Below are 17,651 nucleotides of genomic sequence, written 5' to 3'. Positions count from 1 at the left end.
ATATTCCTTCCTTTAGATCTGGGTAGCATGGTTCCTGAGGAAATCCAATTAGTATAGTGGGAAATGAGATCCGTTACTTAAAATTATCTAATATGCAATTCTGTGAACTGTCTGAGGTATGACTATCAGGGGCCCTTTCCCAATAAATGTATTTTTCTATAATAAGTTGCACTGTGAACAGTATGATGTCTATGAGAAATATTGAGCTAGAATTTTATGGAGGAGATTTGAGGGACAAGCCAAAGGGGTTCTGACTCCATCTGGAAGGAGTATGAATTGCTTACCTTTGCTGCAAGGAGCACTGTACTCAGCAACGGCAAACTCATCTGAATAAAAACAAAAATAGGAGAAGTGAGAGGGAAAGTGAACATCTATGTTACAGGTCAGTGAAAGAATCTTTATTGTGGGAAGAATTGCATCAGAAACCTCAGCAGAATTCATTTGATGTGCTGCTTTCTGTCTTATATTTTCAAATACTTTATGTTATGCTTTCCTTTACCCTAAACTCCTGAAGGGTAAGAGTACAGATTACACTTATTTAAATTTCATATTGTCCTACAGTTGATTTTATCTGAAGAAAAGGGAACTAAATATCTTACAGGTGCTTTGTATTAGTAATAATATATTTGTATCAGACTTGATAGAGACAAAATGAAGTGATGAGAGTGATTAGTGCAATGAATTGCCCCAACACATCTCTCAAATCTAAATTTCTGTGATCAGGTATTTAATTTCTGTGTGAACTTTGCTTTCACTCACCTGTCTCATAATAATCATAGACTTTCACTATGGCTGGTTTCAGATCCCTTACTGGAATGTCTTGAAGAACCGTGAAGGACAAGCTCAGGGTCTGATTTGTCACCTATAAAGCAAAAGGGAATTAAATGACTCTCCAGGGAGCTTTCCTCTCTCTTCTTTGAGTGAATTTAAGTATTCATCTATTTTGGGGAAAAACTTTTTATCAACTAACAGGGTACTTAACTTGGGCCAAAAGCTCTCAGAGTAGGTGAAAACTTCCCCAAATTGTTTCTTAAATAACTAAAACTATTCATATACTCCCGTCAATGTGAGTGCATAGCTCTGTTCATAGGGGTGAATGGTGCAGGCTTTTTATTGTTTGAATAGCTGTGTTTATTTTTAAGTATCAGAGATTCAGTACAGCTTCACTACTCTATCTTGTAGAAATACTTGTGTCGACTCAAAACGGAATATAAAAGGTGGATCACTGCAGCCTATGTTTCATAAAATTCGTAAACTATAATATCCGTCAATGTAGGAATGAATAAACTATGCAACAACATACAACTGTAAAATCAGATTGGTTTATTGGTGCACTGGTCTTGTTGTTTTATGGTCTAAGTCCTTGCTGAGATTGATAGCATATCGCCCTTTTGTCTTTTTGATGTGCTGTTGATACAATAGTTGACTAATAATGGTTACTTCCTTATATGTGTCTTCAAAATAACTTGTGCACATAATGAGCACCTTTTGTGGAGAATTTCTTGCTTATGGGGTCCTAGAAATATTCATATCCCAATATTATAACAAGTCATTTCTTCCCATAGTCCCAGATGAAATATAAATAGAGAAGGAGAGGAGAATATTCACTGGACCTAGTGTTAGAATTCTCAAATTTTTAGCATGGAGGTGATGTCTCCAAAATGCCTTCATTCACTTCCCAGGTAGCTCATTATCCATATTTTTTTTGGATAGGATGGCAGGGCTCTCACCTTATCCAGGTAAATCAAAACATGGTTGTTGCTGACTTCTGTTCGGCTCACGTGGTTAGATGTTTCAAGCTGAAGAAAATTAAGACATCACAAATGTTAATAAACAGAAGAAAACCCTGGGGAACCAGAGAAAAGAAGAATGTTTATTACCAAATTAAGCCTGAGGGTAAAATTTCTTCAAATACTTTTTGTAAGCAAAGGCAATAATGTGGCAGAATTAAAAATGAAAGATAATTGGGATGCACGGTTTAACTTTAATACGACACAGGACCTATGTGTAAATTGATTTATTTGAAGAAAAGGGAACTAAATGTCCTAAACTTGGAAATTACCTATATTTCAAGGTTCTATTCACATTCCATTCCTTCATGAAGGAGGTTTTTGTTTTTTTACTTTTTTTGCTTATTATAACTTGTAGCAATCTCAGTTTCCTCTGTACTTCTGTAATAGTTCTAGTTTATGTCAATCAATCTTTCTCATATTTTTTTCACTAGTTCATGTGTGTATGCTTTATCTTCTGAAGATTCTAAGCTCCATTAAAGCAGTAGCCTGCTGACAATTTTTTCCTAGTAGATGTGGCTCCTAGCAAAGTGCTGTTCATGACAAGAGATAGACCGTTGCTGTGGGTGTCCCTAAAGCGGTGGACAGGAAGGCTGCTGGAGCTGGCAAGGTCACCAGGTCTGCCCAGATAGTTCAGAAGGCTAAATGAGTATGATCCCTAATACCTGCCACCCCAGTTTGATCAATGGTGGAAGCCCAGTCTCAAAACCGTCTGAGTTGACCATTGAACTTAGTAGTGAAAGACTGGTTAATGATAACAATGTATCGTAAAACTAGAAGAAAAGGAGAATGTTTTATGGATCATTTGTTTTTCTGTGGGCGGCAGTTTTGAGTTATTAGTTTTTAAAATTAGTATTTTTATTAATACCTTAATGGAAACTTGACCAAAAATCCATCATAAAATTTTGAGACCCATTTAAACAAAGTTAAATGAGAAAACAAACAAACAAACCCCCATATAAATGTGCTAAATTATATTTCTCCTTTTGCAGACAGTAATGTCTTTGATAGAAGTTAATTTAATAGTATTTTTATATTAATGTTTTCTTAGTCTAGAGATACATAAAATATTAAATAAAATAGGGTCTCCTGGGCTTATAGTAAACCTACCATTTTCACTGTTGGTTTCAAGGGAATGAAGCCAGATACCATTTTCACGTCAGCAATCACCATGTTGGAGGCTGGACGTCTTCCAGTGTAACTAAAGATCCAGGGAAGAAAGGAATTAGGATTTTCTGTGTTATTAAATATTTTTTTCTATGTCCACAGTAAGCACTCAACAGCCCTGAAAAGTACCAGAAGTCTTCCTAAATTTCCTACCAAGTAGCTCAAAAAACTGGCTGTGCATTAGAATCTTCAGGGGAGCCTGTTAAAGCCACAGAGACCAGGCCTATACTCTAGACCTGATGAATCAGAATTTCATGGGTGTGAACTCTGAGGATCTGCATTTTAAGGAAGCTCTGTAAGTGATGCTTAGCTGGGCATGAGACTGCTAGTCTGTCGCAGTTATTTGTTACATATACTTTGTCTTTTTTCCTGAATAGTATCCCCAACCAGGTTATAATATTCTTGAGGACAGACACAAATAGCCCTGTAGGTATTTGAATATGGCTGCTTATGTATGTATTTTCCCCAAAATTGATTATTTTATATATAATCTGAGATTTAATTATTACCAGTAGGAATTCTAACTAGAGAGTCACTACTTCCTTCTATTCGCGCTTTTCAAGAAGTCTCCACTTCTGTCCCAGATAAAGCAAGAATAATATAGGATTTCATTACAATAGAATGAAATCAGGATGAATAATTACATTAGAATAAAGTCAGGAATTCAGGTTAGAGGTTCTTTATTTATTATTGAGGGGACTTAATAAGCTGTAAATAATGAGACTAGACACTAATAGATCCTGGAGTTGGGGGATGTACAATGTAAGCCCCATCACTGAGAGATTCTGTGTCAACACGAGAACACGTTGCTTTTTCAATAAAGGTAGAACAAACATTCACTGTCACCCTGCTCTGCTTAATGCGGAGTTCCAGTAAGAAGATTGGTTGTTATACCCAGAACTGCGTGATGCAGTCAGAGATCTTACCTGACTCTCAGTGAGATTTGGAAGCTGGTGTGAGCTCTGGATCCATCACAAGTTTGGGGCAGCGTCTGCACCTCCAAAGCAAATGGGAACTCTTCCTTTCTCGGGAGAATATTGTATTTCAAAGATGTCTGTGGAACAGACAAAAATCTGTGATTTTTCCCTTGCCCAGGATTCCTCCCAACTTCCTCAACTCTTTCTTTGATTTGCCCCATCATTTGCTGTGTTAGGCCTTCTCAGTGACAATGTTACTCTGGACCTTTTGTCCCCACCTGCCCCTGGAATCTCACCTGGAGGTAAACACATCCTTCTCCTGTCGTTGTCATACTGTACTCTCCGGGCACCTCTGGCAATGAAACCTGCTGTAGTAACAGGAGGTTGCTGTTGTCCACTTGGAATTTTGTGGAAAATGTCCCTGAAGATTGGATGGTCACCTGTGTAGCCTTCCCAGTTCTGGTGAAAGTGGCTGCTCCATATTTGGACAAAGCATGGAGAGCCACCACGGTGTCCTGGAAGAGACAGGTGAGGGAACCCACTTAGGCATGACAACCCTTTGAAGACCCAAAGGCCCATGTTAGCTGCCACAAAAGGGGCTTTGATTTCCTATTTCCTGTTTCCCTCACTGCTTAAATATTGAGGTTCTCATTTCAAGATTGATTGTAATCCTTAGATAGATGACAGAACCATAACCTTCACATATCTGCCTTGTACTATATGCTTTAGAAATTTATTTCTCAGAAAATCGATTCTTTTCTCTCTATAAATATATGTGAGGTATACAATGTGGAGAATATATATGAATGGGAATTATTTATTAGCATTAGCTGTTTGCCTAAGATGTCTTTCTTGATAACTGTGGTCATATCTGTCACCACCCAACCAAAGTTTAGTTTGGCTCTCACCCCAAGCTACACTCTGCTCTGCTGCTGAGGTCAGTGCCCTGAGAAAACCCAGGGTCCTTTGCAGCCATGATCAGGGTCATGCTTCGGTTTCTCCAGAGGAAATAAAAAATGAATAATTATAATTATATTCTGGATTTGTTGACATTTTTATTTGGTTCTCTCTTTTTCATCAGAAGTTTGGATCCCCCTCCAGCGGGCAGGTCATATTCTCAATTCTCATCCACATTGAACCTGGCATCCTTCAAATAATAATTTTCTAAGAAATGAATGATAACTTTTAACAAAATTATTTTCTCCATTTATATGGAAAAATAAGAGATTAAATACAGTGGAAAAAGGATGGAATGTCTTTCTGTCACATTCTGCTTCTCTTTTAGGGTGCATACGCTAACCTCTGAATTCTCTGGAGATGAAACTCCCTGCTCTGTCTATATTGATGAATTTTTTACATATAAGGTTATATAGTTAGGCTCAGGAGGTTGGATGAATAAAGATAGTTCTTTATGCTCCCAATGAACAAATGTTTGTATATTAAGAGGTGGATAGAGGAAGCATGAAATGTGTCAGCCTTAAAAGAAGCCAGTCAAAGTGGACCTAGAAATGGAGAGCTTTGCAAGGAGAGGTGATTGGTTTCTGAATAGTGTTTCTGGGAACAACTTGAAAGGACTCTTAGAACTTCCAGAAGAATGGTGGATTTTTAAATTCGTTCTGCTGTGGCCATTGTGTGTAGGGTCCTGGTGCCCCACTATTGCTTTAGGGATGTAGAGTTGTTACTGGAAATAGGAGCCTGTGATAAAAATATGGGATGGGGGTGGGGCAGAATTGGCATTTTCTTTTCAGCCCTCTTTTTTTTTTTTTTGCGGTACGCGGGCCTCTCACTGTTGTGGCCTCTCCTGTTGCGGAGCACAGGCTCCAGACACGCAGGCTCAATGGCCATGGCTCACGGGCCCAGCCGCTCCACGGCGTGTGGGACCTTCCCGGACCGGGGCACGAACCCATGTCCCCTGCATCAGCAGGTGGACTCAACCACTGCTCCCCCAGGGAAGCCCCCTCAGCCCTCTTTGACTCTCATTTTTTCTTATTTCTCACCATCCTTGAATACTAATAACATTCTTCTCATTTCAAGTTATTCTTATCTTCATTTCTTTTCTTCTTATATGTGTTTGCATCTTGTTCAAACATTTTTCTACCTGAAGGTAAAGTAAAAGGCTCTCGCTAACCACAGACCTGGGTGGAGGAGAAGCCCCCCTGGGAGTTCTGCTGCCTTGAGATCCACTTCACGATGAGCGTGGCAGGGGTTAGGTCCTCCGAGGTCAGGGCAGGCTGGGCAGTGAGGTAAGCGAGGAGCACATAGGCTGTCATCTCCACTTCAGCAGAGGGAGCCCGGGGTTGGTACAACTGCTCCACTCGTGCCTTGGGTTTCTGAGGTCGTGTCCAGTGGACAGAATTATCTGGAGATGAGAAAAAGATTTGCAAGTGACCACATGTTCATATTTAACTTCAGGTAAAAGGACAAGGGCCAGTGCTGAAGTGCGGGTTGCCTTCCAGTGATAATCTCTTAAATCTTATCTGGCGACTTCCTGCCTACAGACAGCTGAACGAGGCTTGTCTCATCTGGGCTAAGGAGTCAGAAGCTGTGCCACTAGGTTTTCAAATGGTTGCGGTGGTTGCCTTGGTGGAAGAGAGAAATGGCAGAGCAAGTTCTCTTGTTCAACTTGCTCTCTTGCAGAGCAAGTTGTGGTAATTTCCAACATCTGAGGTTATCCAGACCCTGTCTAGGGCTTGTTCAACTTTCTGTAAAGCCTGTCCTCAGAGGTTTCTTATGAGGATCACAGATCACATGAGATAATGGAGTGTACACTCATTAGATTAAAAAAAAAATAGAGTAATCCTCAAAATAGCAAAGGCTGACAGGGTGTGAAATAACGGGAACGGATTTACACTGCTGTGGGAAGAAAACAGCTCTTTGGAGAGTAATCTGATGATATCCAGCAAAGGGAAAGATGTGTTTAGCCCGCTAATCAGCAGTTACGCTTTCTAAGTACAAGTTAGAGAAACTCACACACACCCTCAAGGAGATGGGTATATGAGTATTCATTGCAGCATGGTTTGCAATAGAAGTAAATAAGAAACAAGAAAAGATCCATGAGGAGAGACTCTCTAAATAAATTATGGCCTTTTTAATATATTGTAATGTATCATGCAGCAGTGAAAATGAACATACCCATACAGGAGACTCCTATCAGCCTGCCTAATGTTGAACTTAAAAAGCAAAAGGCAGACAGACAGACAAGGATCAAGCAGAAATACTCAGAAGGATGATACTTCTTATCTAAAGAGGAAAAATGTAAACATTCTGAATATTATTTAGGGATACATATGCAGTAAAAAGATAAAGAAATCCATGGAGTTTGGAATGACAAATTCAGGATAACAATTACTTTTGCAGGTAGGAATGGTACACAAGGGATTTTTCCAGCATTGGTAATATTTTGTTTCTTAAGCTGGAAGGGAAGTATTAAAGGTGTTTGCTTATTATTCTTTATGCCTTTTTGTATATATACAGTACATTGCCTCTTATCTTTGGATGTGTGACTTGAGTAAGAAATCCTTGAGTCCATAATGACATAGACAAAAGAAGAGAGGGGAAAGGGGTCCTGAGAGGTAGTCATGGGGTATTTTTGATATGGAATCCTTGATCCAGAGACTGTGGGATGGGAGAAAGATCCCGGGTGTGCTCTCACCTTCCTTTACGGCTTCCTCATCAAGTGACTTGAGGACTTCTCTCCTCTTTTCCTGGTTACCTGCCAGGGCAAAGGCATAGGCCAGCAGTGCCTTGGTGTAGACGTGGCTGCCTCGGGATCCTTCCTTGGCTGACTTCCAGGCTGACTCCAGGCAGAACAGGGCATTGCGGACGACAGGGTGCTGGGAAGGCAGAGCGAGAAGGGAGCGAGCTGTGTGAATAGGGGGGCTAGTGCTCCCGGATAAACACAGACCACAGCACAGAGGTCAGGAAGTTGTTGGAAAGCACTTGTCTTTCTAGCCTCATTCTTACGGATAGAGAGAATAGTATTTTTTTTTAATCTGTTAGTCTCACATTCATAAGGCAGGAATATAGACCATATCTTTAGAATTCATTCTGCATGTGTGGTGATGGTGGTAGTAGGGTTGCTAGGGGAAAAATAGACTAGGGTCGTCACTGGGGAAGTGTAAATCTTTCTTAATGGACTAACTAAATTCTCTATTGATCTGGGAAGCATTGACATTGCATAGAAGGAATGCTGACAACTGGTTTTTAGTGGGGTGTTGTTTCAGACATCAGGTCAGCAGTTTCATTGCATCTAGAACGAGGCTTCAGCAAGGGCACCTACAGTGACAGGGAGAGGAATCTCCAGAAGGGCAATGGTGATATAGGCAGAGAGGGTCACTTCATCGTCCACTCCACCCTGTAAATATGAGAGAGAGACAGATTTGAATAATTTGAGGGACATTTATAGCGATACAAGCTTACCTCGGGAAACCAGAAAAATCTAAAATAAACAACCTAACCTTATGCCTAAAGCATAAGGTTTAGGAAGGAAAGAAATCATAAAGATCAGAGAAGAAATAAATAAAATAGAAACTTAAAAAAATAGAAAAGATCAGTGAAACTAAAAGCTGGTTCTTTGAAAAGATAAACAAAATTGATAAACCTTTAGCCAGACTCATCAAGAAAAAAAAGGGAGAGGGCTCAAATCAATAAAATCAGAAATGAAAAAAGAAGTTACAACTGACACCACAGAAATACAAAGGGTCATAAGAGACTACTACCAGCAACTATAGGCCAATAAAATGGACAATCTAGAAATGGACAAATTCTTAGAAAGGTATAATCTCCCAAGACTGAACCAGGAAGAAATAGAAAATATGAACAGATCAATTACCGGTACTGAAAATGAATCAGTAATTTAAAAACTCCCAGTAACTTTTGAGAATGCTCTTAATCAGCTCCTTGTATTCTGCTGTCATGGAATTTGTCCTTACCCATATACATCCCCATGAAGCAAAGTATCACAGTCACTCTAAGTTCCATCCCCTCTTTCTTGGTGCTACCCAGGTTTTATTTTCTTCTGATACCTTCCTTAAGGAATTCTTATGTTATCACTTCCTCTCCTCATCCTTGAGAACAGTGTAATGGACAAATCAACACTAGCTCCGAGAACACTTCACCTTAATGGCATTGTTGAGCAGTGACCCAGAACTCCTGAAACAGCCACTGTCCCTCTGCTTTTGGGCAAGCCAGGTGAGAGCTTCGGTAATATGTGCTTCATCAATGAAGATATAGGTTCGAGCCTGGGCAAAACTCTTCAGTACAAAGGCTGTGAGCCTGAAGGGGAGGAAGTGATGATCACATTTACGTTGTTACAGTGGTTTTATAACCACATCACAGCAACAGGCTTCATAGGACACTTCTCACACTGACGTGAGTCATCTAACAGGAATTCTTTACTTAGAGCTCCCATTGCCTTTACTTGATGACTCTGCTAGCTCTCGTACAGCTGACCCTTGAACGACATGGTTTGAACTGCATGGGTTCACTTACACATGGATTTCTTTTTTACTAAATATGTACTACAATACTACATGATCCCCAGTTGGTTGAATCCGTGGATGCACAACTGGGGATACCGAGGGCCGACTGTAAAATGATATGTGAATTTGCTACTGCTGAAGGTCAGTGCCCCTAACCCCCATGTGTTTCAAGGGTCAACTGTACTAATGTTACTTATTTTTTTATTTTATTTGAGTAAGGCTTTAAATCTTTTCTTTAGCGATTTTCTTTGTAGATGGCAGAATCTTCTCATACACAGCTCTTACATGCAGTAACTTCTGACATTGCTTTGCCTTAGGGATTTTAAAATGGTGTTTCATATCACTGGCTCCATCTCATTTCTTTCCTCCTATTATTGAATTTATTAGTGATTAAGATGAATATGATCTAAAAACATAAACTGAAGTGAGCATGGTTTATCTAGAAGTTATATGATATGTTTGCTGGCTATCTCATTAAAAAAATCATGGTTATGGGGGCTATTTTAGAAAAAAAAATAGCTATTTCAGAAAGAATACCTTGGTGTATTATGAACAGGATGAATTCTGGGGACAAATCTAACATACGTGTGTTTGAATCTCAGCTTTTTTGCTTGTTACCTTGCTAGTTTTGGTATATTTATCTAGTATAACCAACTATAGGCTTAATAATACATATCTGATAGGGTTCCTGGGAATATAATTTTGATAATATATGTAAAAGACCTGACACAAAAACAGGAGCTCAAAAAACTGTCTTTCCCTTACCAGGTGTTACCCTCATTGTTGCCATGTTGCTCCCCAAAGGTGCTGTAAGAGCCGTCATAGTGCCTGTAGAGCAGCTGTCTCTGGTAACCTGGAATGGAAGGTTAATGAAGCAACATGACGGGTTGTACATTCTGTAGCCAGAGAAATAAACAAAATGCCTTGGCATCTTGTGATAGTTCCTAAATTTTGCTGCAATGTGTTAGATGGTTCTGAGTCCTAAACATTTTATTGGAGGTTGGACACTGGCTAGGTACCATGAAGTCAACTGTCATAGTATTCTTATTATTGTAACTATCATAGTATGATAAATTTACATATCATAGAATTGATAAGTAACTCAAGCCTATTGGGGATTCCAACCTATTGTTAAAATTGCACTGTGAAATTTTCACTCCCTTATTCAGTGACTCACCAGTGTTGAGGTAGCGAATGGCCTTGGACTTGATCTCTGCAGTCAGCTGCTGTATTTTATTTAGATAATCCAGAACGTAGATGTTAGGAGCAAAGAGGACCATATTTTGTTCTCCACAGCCATAGGGCATTTGGAGGAGATTTTGTGTATTTTGCATGACAGAGCCTAATATGTCTCCTAGGAAATGGGAGAGATGGGAAGTCATAAAGCTTATAGATTATAATCTATCAGAATCATTAAGAAGAAATGAATAATTAGCTAAGGTAAAGAAATGAGGAATTTTAGGAAGGGTGTCTTCAAGGAACAGAAGTATGATTGGAAGCAATAAATAAGTCCAAAGAAGAAAGAAGTTAAAAGTATAGCTGTTATTTTGAGAAAGTATTTATGGAAAAAATATAGTAGACATTGTCTAATATAGTACAGTAGTCCCCTAGGGCTGGAGACTCACCCAAAACTGAGAAGGAGGCTCGGGCAGACTCTTCTACCACATTTGGTGGCAGCTTCAGAGATAATTTTTCAGACACCTCGGCACCTAGAGAAAGAAACAAATCAGCCACAATGAAGATGATTTCTGCTGTATATCTTCCTGAAGAGTTCCAAGACCCAGAAGCCAGAACTATGCCTTGTACCTAAACTTCTTCTGAAAAGTTGTCCCTCTTTTAATATTCCAGTTTTAAAAAATACCTTCAACATATATGAATGGGATTCTGAGATTTCTAGAACTTTCCTTCCCCAACCTCCTTGTATGTGGAGTTGCATTCCAAAAGAAGGCTACAAACTGACAAGTACCTGTGATGTTGTGATTCTGTTGTAATCATCCTATGGCTAACACAAGATTGTTATCACAAGGTGATATATTTCATGTCCATCCCCAGCCTCCTTACACAACAGTTGTATGCAAAAAACCCACTATGTATATATAAGCAAAGGAAAAATCTTCAAAAAGTTCCTGAATTCTACCATAATGCTCCGTCTTTACTTCCATCAAATTTCACCAGATATGAAGACAGTATTTTTAATGGAACTGCTAGACATGGGGCTAGGGGTGAAGATGAACAGTATTTGACTCAGTGAAAATAAATTAACTGCTGCTGATAAGCATACATTTGCTGGCATTTTAATATTAGTGAATTACATGAAGATGAAAAAAGAAAAATGTATTTATCATTATACTGCATCCTGTCTTCATAAGATTAATAATAAAACTTTTGTCAAAGGGTACAAACTATCAGTTATGCAAGATGAATAAATTCAAGAGGTCTATTGTAAAGCATAGTGCCTACAGTTAACAATACTGTATTGTAAACCTAAACATTTGCTAATAGGATAGATCTTATATTATAAAAATATAATAATAAGAGAGTGGGAGGAAACTTTTGGAAGTGATGGATAGGCTTATGGTATAGATCGTGGTGACAGTTTCACAGGTGTATACTTATCTCCAAACTCATTAAGTTGTATACATTAATTATGTGTGTATTATCAATTATATTAATTACTGATAGTTATATAATTAAGTTTAATCATGTAGTTAAATACATAATATAATTATGTGTTAAATACATACATAGTTATATTAATTATGTACGTATTATTTGTATGTCAAAAACTTCTCTTCAAAAAAAGCTTTGTAAGAAAACATGACATATATGGATTTGGTAGTAAGGACTAAATTCACTTAAATGTAGAAATAAGGCTAAATAATAAGGCAATTATGTTTTTAGAATACGTTTTATATATTTTAAGTATTGACATGACAAAAAAGGTAATAAACAGAAATTAGTAGGTACAGAAAGGTAAGGAACACATGATGTTGATTAGACATTGGTTTGAGATGAGAACACATTGTGTTGATAAATTTCGTGTACTAAATTTCTATAAATGTTTCTGTTTAGGAAATTCTCCACAAAGATAAAACTGTATCTTTTACTGTAAGCTTCTTTAGTCCCTTCCCAATGACTGATAGGATACTAGGTATAGGATTGGCACCAAACAAATATTGACATGACAAATGGTAAAGGCTATGGCAACCTTTTCTTCTGGAAATAGCATAGTCTCATTATCCAGTGTGGTTAGCTATGCAAAACTCAGTGTTGAAGGGGCTTGAATTCAGCTACCCATGTGTGGTATTACTAAATATCCAAGGAAATATCCCCTTTGGCAGTATTCATTTTGAATCTACCCACTTTCTACCTATAACCACATCATACACTGGTCAGAAGGACAATTTGATGTTTGCACAGGTGCTTAAGAAATAAAGACTCAGGATTCCTGGGATACGGATATTCAGCTGATCAAATTACTTGGCCTCTCTAAAAACCAGTTTCCTCAGTTACGAAATGGGTTGATGGTTCTTCGGGTCTTGCTTACCTCATAGGGAAAGTGTAGGAATGGTATATATAAAATACTTTGAACTTCAAATATTATATTCTAGTCAATGTTGTTTTAATTATGATGACTGAGTCTTACCTGATGGACAAAGCAGGGAGTTGAATGTTGCTTCCTTCTCTAGTCCTTCAGGCTTTAGGTGGAAAGAAAGAAAAGTTAGAAATGAGAATGGACTGACTTTCAGGACATGTGTGTTAATAGGGGAACTACAGGTTTCTTGATGAAGAGAAGGATTGGAACTGATTTTCAAATATATTATAGAAGCAAATTCTATAAGTAATATGAAGGAGACAGGTTGACAGATGAGAAAGGGAGGAGAAAATTACAAAGTAAAATCAAGAGAGAGAGACAGAGAAGCACACAGAGAGAGAATCATATTGTGAAATATCCCATGAATATATATATATATATTTCTTTTTTCATATATCTATTTTTTAGCCCTTCTTACCTAAAAGTTGGAACCCCAGCTGGATTCACCATTGTTTTTCTTGACTCACTGTGACTTATCAAATGGGCAGGCTTACTTACTTCCACCAACAGGGGCTTGATGACTGTGTCTTTCCTTCCATGTTCAGGGACCACAGCCACCTCGGTCCCACACAGCTCTTGAGACTCCAGTGCCTCTGCACTCACTGTGAAATTCACATTCCCTGGAAAAAGGGGCCAGTAGAGATGAGCACCATCTCTCTCTTCCTCTATGCCTCCAAACCCCAAGATTTATAAATGTTTAATGCTTTGTGACCTTATTTTTTTGTTTTATAAAAATATAGGAGCAGGAATGGAAGCAACATAGACTAGAGGCTAATGATACTGGGAATCCAAGGTGGAGCCGGAGGTGAGGGAAGCGGGTGTATCCTTCTAGACATCCTAGAATGAAAGACAAAGAAAAAACTTCTACCATTTGGTGGGGGGTGGGGGCGTCTTTGCCTGGATATGAGGATCCCATAGACAGACACACACAGTCGTTGAGTAGAGAACTGCCTCTAGGAGGCTGTCTCTCACCTAATGACTTTGGGGTTACTGCCCAGGACACGGTTTGCCGGCCATTCCCACAGATGCATTGAGTCTCTTGTTCCTTCTCTCCTGGGACAGCTAGGAATGCAGGAGAGGCTTCTAGGTGCACACTGACCTGAAACCACGCATGAGACAAAAAGACAAATAGACCAGAGGGAAAGGGGGCCAAAGGAAGAATGGCTTGAAATAAAGCACATTGAGGGATTGGGTAGATTTCAGGTTGCCTAATACTGAAGATAATATAAATGAAGACTGGGCATCTTATAAGTGGATCTGACATCTAAACACTAGTATTTGGGGATAATCTGCTCTTTCACGTGGTAGGAGCAGAGGAGAGGAAAGTCATGATGGTGTATGTTTGTTGCCTGTGGAAGCTCTACTCCTTTGGCTTAGGATCTTGACCATACCCTCAGCCCTCCCAGCAGAGTATACAAGATTTATAAACAATTATGGGGAGATGCACATAAATAACTTTAAAAGTTAAGTTTAATACAGTTAGTCATATAAGAAAAGTTAAATATATGGGAATGTAGAGGTTGAAACCTTGGAGAGTATAAGACATGAGAATCAGCATACTGGTTTTTGTTGTTCATGTCAGAAATCTTCATGTTACACAAACTTCCTAACTTTAAAGGGTTATGATAAGGGTCAGAACCTTGTTTTAAGTTGTCATTTGGTATTTGGACATACCAGCAACCATAGTCATATAACATATGAGTATCTCTGACAGTGTTATCTCCTGGTGAGCCCATCTTACACACAGGAGTTTGTCAGTATTCCCAGGAATGCAGTTTTTAATTTACTTGACTGTTACCTTGTGTTCAAGTTAATAAAGAGAAGTCCTTACCCAGATGCATTTGGGAAGGTAGTTTAACACAGTGGCCTTGAGTGTGAAGGCTTCTCCGCGGATCACAGAGTAGGGCATCGTGAGATCCACAAAGAAGGGCTGGAAGGCTCGGAGAGAGGCAGTCGGAGAGAGACCAAGTCCAGTGTCACTGGACAAGCAGAGGGCCCCTGCCTTCCACTCAGTGATGGTATCAGGGACTATTACTCCTACTTCAGCCACACCTGAGGAGCTGGGGAGGTGGCAATGTGCAGAACAAAAAGTAAGCAGTTAAATACAGGCACGCCTCATTTTCTTGCACTTTGCTTTATCGTGCTTTACAGATACTGTGTTTTTTAAACAAATTAAAGGTTTGTGGCAACACTGCGTCAAGCAAGCCTATTGGTGTCATTTTTCGAACAGCATTTGCTCGCCTTATCTCTCTGTGTCACATTTTGGTAATTCTCTCAATATTTCAGACTTTTAAATTATTATTATATTTGTTACGATGATCTGTGATCAGCAATCTTTGATGTTACTATTGTAATTGTTTTGGGGTGCCATGAACTGCACCCATATAAGATGGCAAACTTAATAGATAAATGTTGTGTGTGTTCTGACTGCTCCACTGACCAACCATTCCCCTGTTCCTCTTCCTCTTCTTGAGCTTCCCTAGTCCCTGAGACACAACAATATTGAAATTAGGCCAGTTAACAACCCTACGATGGCCTCTAAGCACTCAAGTGAAAGGAAGAATTGCACACTTCTCACTTTAAATCAAAAGCTAGAAATTATTAAGCCTTGTGGTAAAGGCATGTTGAAAGCTGAGATAGGCTGGAAGCTAGGCCTCTTGCACCAAACAGTTAGCCAAGTTATGAATACAAAGGAAAGTTCTTGAAGGAAATTAAAAGTGATACTTGAGTAAACACTTGAATGATAAGATAGCATAACAGCCGCATTGCCGATATGGAGAAAATTTGAATGGTCTGGATAGAAGATCAAACCAGCCACAATATCCCCTGAAGCCAAAGCCTAATCCAGAGCAAGGCCATAACTCTCTTCAGTTCTGTGCAGGGTGAGAGAGGTGAGGAAGCTGCAGAAGAAGAGTTTGAAGCTAGCGGAGAATGGTTCATAAGGCTTGAGGAAAGAAGCCATCTCTGTAACGTAAAAGCTCAAGGTGAAGTAGTAAGTGCTGATGCAGAAGCTGCAGCAAATTATCCAGAAGATAATTAGTGAAGGTGACTACACTAAATAACAGATGTTAAATGTAGATGAAACAGCCTTATATTGGAAGAAGATGCCATCTAGGACTTTCATAGCTGGAGAGGAGGAGTTAATGTCTGACTTCAAAGCTTCAAAGGACAGGCAGACTATCTAGTTAGGGGCTAATGCAGCTGGTGACTTGAAGTTGAAGCCAGTGCTCATTTATCATTCCGAAAATCTTGGGGCCCTTCAGAATTATGCTAAATCTCCTCTGCCTGTGCTCTATAAATGGAACAACAAAGCCTGTATGACAGCACATCTGTTTACAACATGGTTTACTGAATATTGTAAGCCCATTGTTGAGAACTACTGCTTAGGAAAAAAGATTCCTTTCAAAATACTGCTGCTCATTGACAATGCACCTGGGCTCCCAAGAGCTCTGATGGAGATGCACAATGAGATTGATGTTGTCTTCATGCCTGCTAACACAATAGCCATTCTGAAGCCCATGGATCAAGAAGTAATCTTGACTTTCAAGTCTTATTCTTTAAGAAATACATTTTGTAAGGCTATAGCTGCCGTATATGGTCATTCCTCTGATGGATCTGGGCAACGTCAATTGAAAACCTTCTGGAAAGGATTCACCATTCTAGATGCCATTAAGAACATTCTTGATTCATAGGAAGAGGTCAGAATATTAACATTAACAGGAGTTTGAAAGAGGTAGATTCCAACCCTCATGGATGACTTTGAGGGGTTAAGACTTCAGTGGAGGAAGTAACCGCAGATGTGGTGGAAACAGCAAGAGAACCAGAATTAGAAATAGAGCCTGAAGATGTGACTGAATTGCTGCAATCTCCTGTTAAAACTTGAATGGATAAGGAGTTGCTTCTTATGGATGAGCAAAGAAAGTGGTTTCTTGAGATGGAAGCAACTCCTGTGGAAGATGCTGTGAAGGTTGTTGAAATGACAACAAAGGATTTGGAATATTACAAAAACTTAGTTGCCAAAGCAGTGGCAGAGTTTGAGAGGATTGCCTCCAATTCTGAAAGAAGTTCTACTGTGGCTAAAATGCTATCAAACACCATTGCATGTTACAGAGAAATTGTTTGTGAAAGGAAGAGTCAATTGACGTGGCACACTTCATTGCTGTCTTGTTTTAAGGAACAGCCCCATCCCAGCCTTCAGCAGCCACCATCCTGATCAGTGAGCAACCATGAACATCACGTCAAGACCTTCCACCAGCAAAAAATTATGACTTGCTGAAGGCTTAGATGAAGGTTAGCATTTCATAGCAATAAAGTATTTTTGATTAAAGTATATACATTTTTAAAGACATAATGCTATTATACACTTAATAGACTACAGTATAGTGTAAACATAACTTTTATACACCCTGGGAAACCAAAAAATTCATGTGACTCACTTTATTGTGATATTCGCTTTATTGGAGTGTCTGGAACGGAACCTGTAATATTTCTGAGGTATACCTGTAAATCCTTTCTAGGAAGAGTACCCCTATATAAATGATTCTATTGTCATGACTTGAATGCACTTAGTAGAAATACCAATAATGGAGAGTATAATCAAGGCTTGAAATGGGAATGTATAAGTCCCTTTTTCCAAATCTGTTTTCAATTCTAGTCTATATCAGTCTCTCCTTAGACATGTAGCTGTAGTATAATCTGTTAT

The 17,651-nt window shown here is 39.0% G+C and overlaps 1 protein-coding gene and 1 long non-coding RNA gene across 3 annotated transcripts in view; one reads left to right on the top strand and one right to left on the bottom strand.

The window, feature by feature from the left end:
• LOC115840984 (uncharacterized) overlaps window positions 1-17,651 on the top strand; it is an 89,918-nt gene that overhangs the window by 40,829 nt on the left and 31,438 nt on the right. The window lies entirely within an intron of this gene.
• The window catches only part of LOC115840979 (alpha-2-macroglobulin), a 40,836-nt gene that overhangs the window by 191 nt on the left and 22,994 nt on the right, over window positions 1-17,651 (bottom strand). The window contains exons 19-35 of the mRNA XM_030834489.2: window positions 14,781-15,009; window positions 13,922-14,048; window positions 13,448-13,569; window positions 13,001-13,052; window positions 10,980-11,063; window positions 10,532-10,708; window positions 10,120-10,207; window positions 8,992-9,148; window positions 8,154-8,228; window positions 7,527-7,707; window positions 6,010-6,233; window positions 4,171-4,389; window positions 3,884-4,011; window positions 2,901-2,991; window positions 1,731-1,799; window positions 760-862; window positions 285-326 (exon numbers count right to left, since the gene is read on the bottom strand). Coding sequence (XP_030690349.1) covers window positions 285-326; window positions 760-862; window positions 1,731-1,799; window positions 2,901-2,991; window positions 3,884-4,011; window positions 4,171-4,389; window positions 6,010-6,233; window positions 7,527-7,707; window positions 8,154-8,228; window positions 8,992-9,148; window positions 10,120-10,207; window positions 10,532-10,708; window positions 10,980-11,063; window positions 13,001-13,052; window positions 13,448-13,569; window positions 13,922-14,048; window positions 14,781-15,009 — 2,168 coding nt within the window. The remainder of the gene's footprint in view (window positions 1-284; window positions 327-759; window positions 863-1,730; window positions 1,800-2,900; window positions 2,992-3,883; window positions 4,012-4,170; window positions 4,390-6,009; window positions 6,234-7,526; window positions 7,708-8,153; window positions 8,229-8,991; window positions 9,149-10,119; window positions 10,208-10,531; window positions 10,709-10,979; window positions 11,064-13,000; window positions 13,053-13,447; window positions 13,570-13,921; window positions 14,049-14,780; window positions 15,010-17,651) is intronic.

This window comes from Globicephala melas, chromosome 10 (assembly GCF_963455315.2).
Source record: "Globicephala melas chromosome 10, mGloMel1.2, whole genome shotgun sequence".
NCBI classification, from domain to species: domain Eukaryota; kingdom Metazoa; phylum Chordata; class Mammalia; order Artiodactyla; family Delphinidae; genus Globicephala; species Globicephala melas.
The sequence above is the reverse complement of the archived record's forward strand: the minus strand, read 5'-3'. Positions and strand labels throughout refer to the sequence as shown.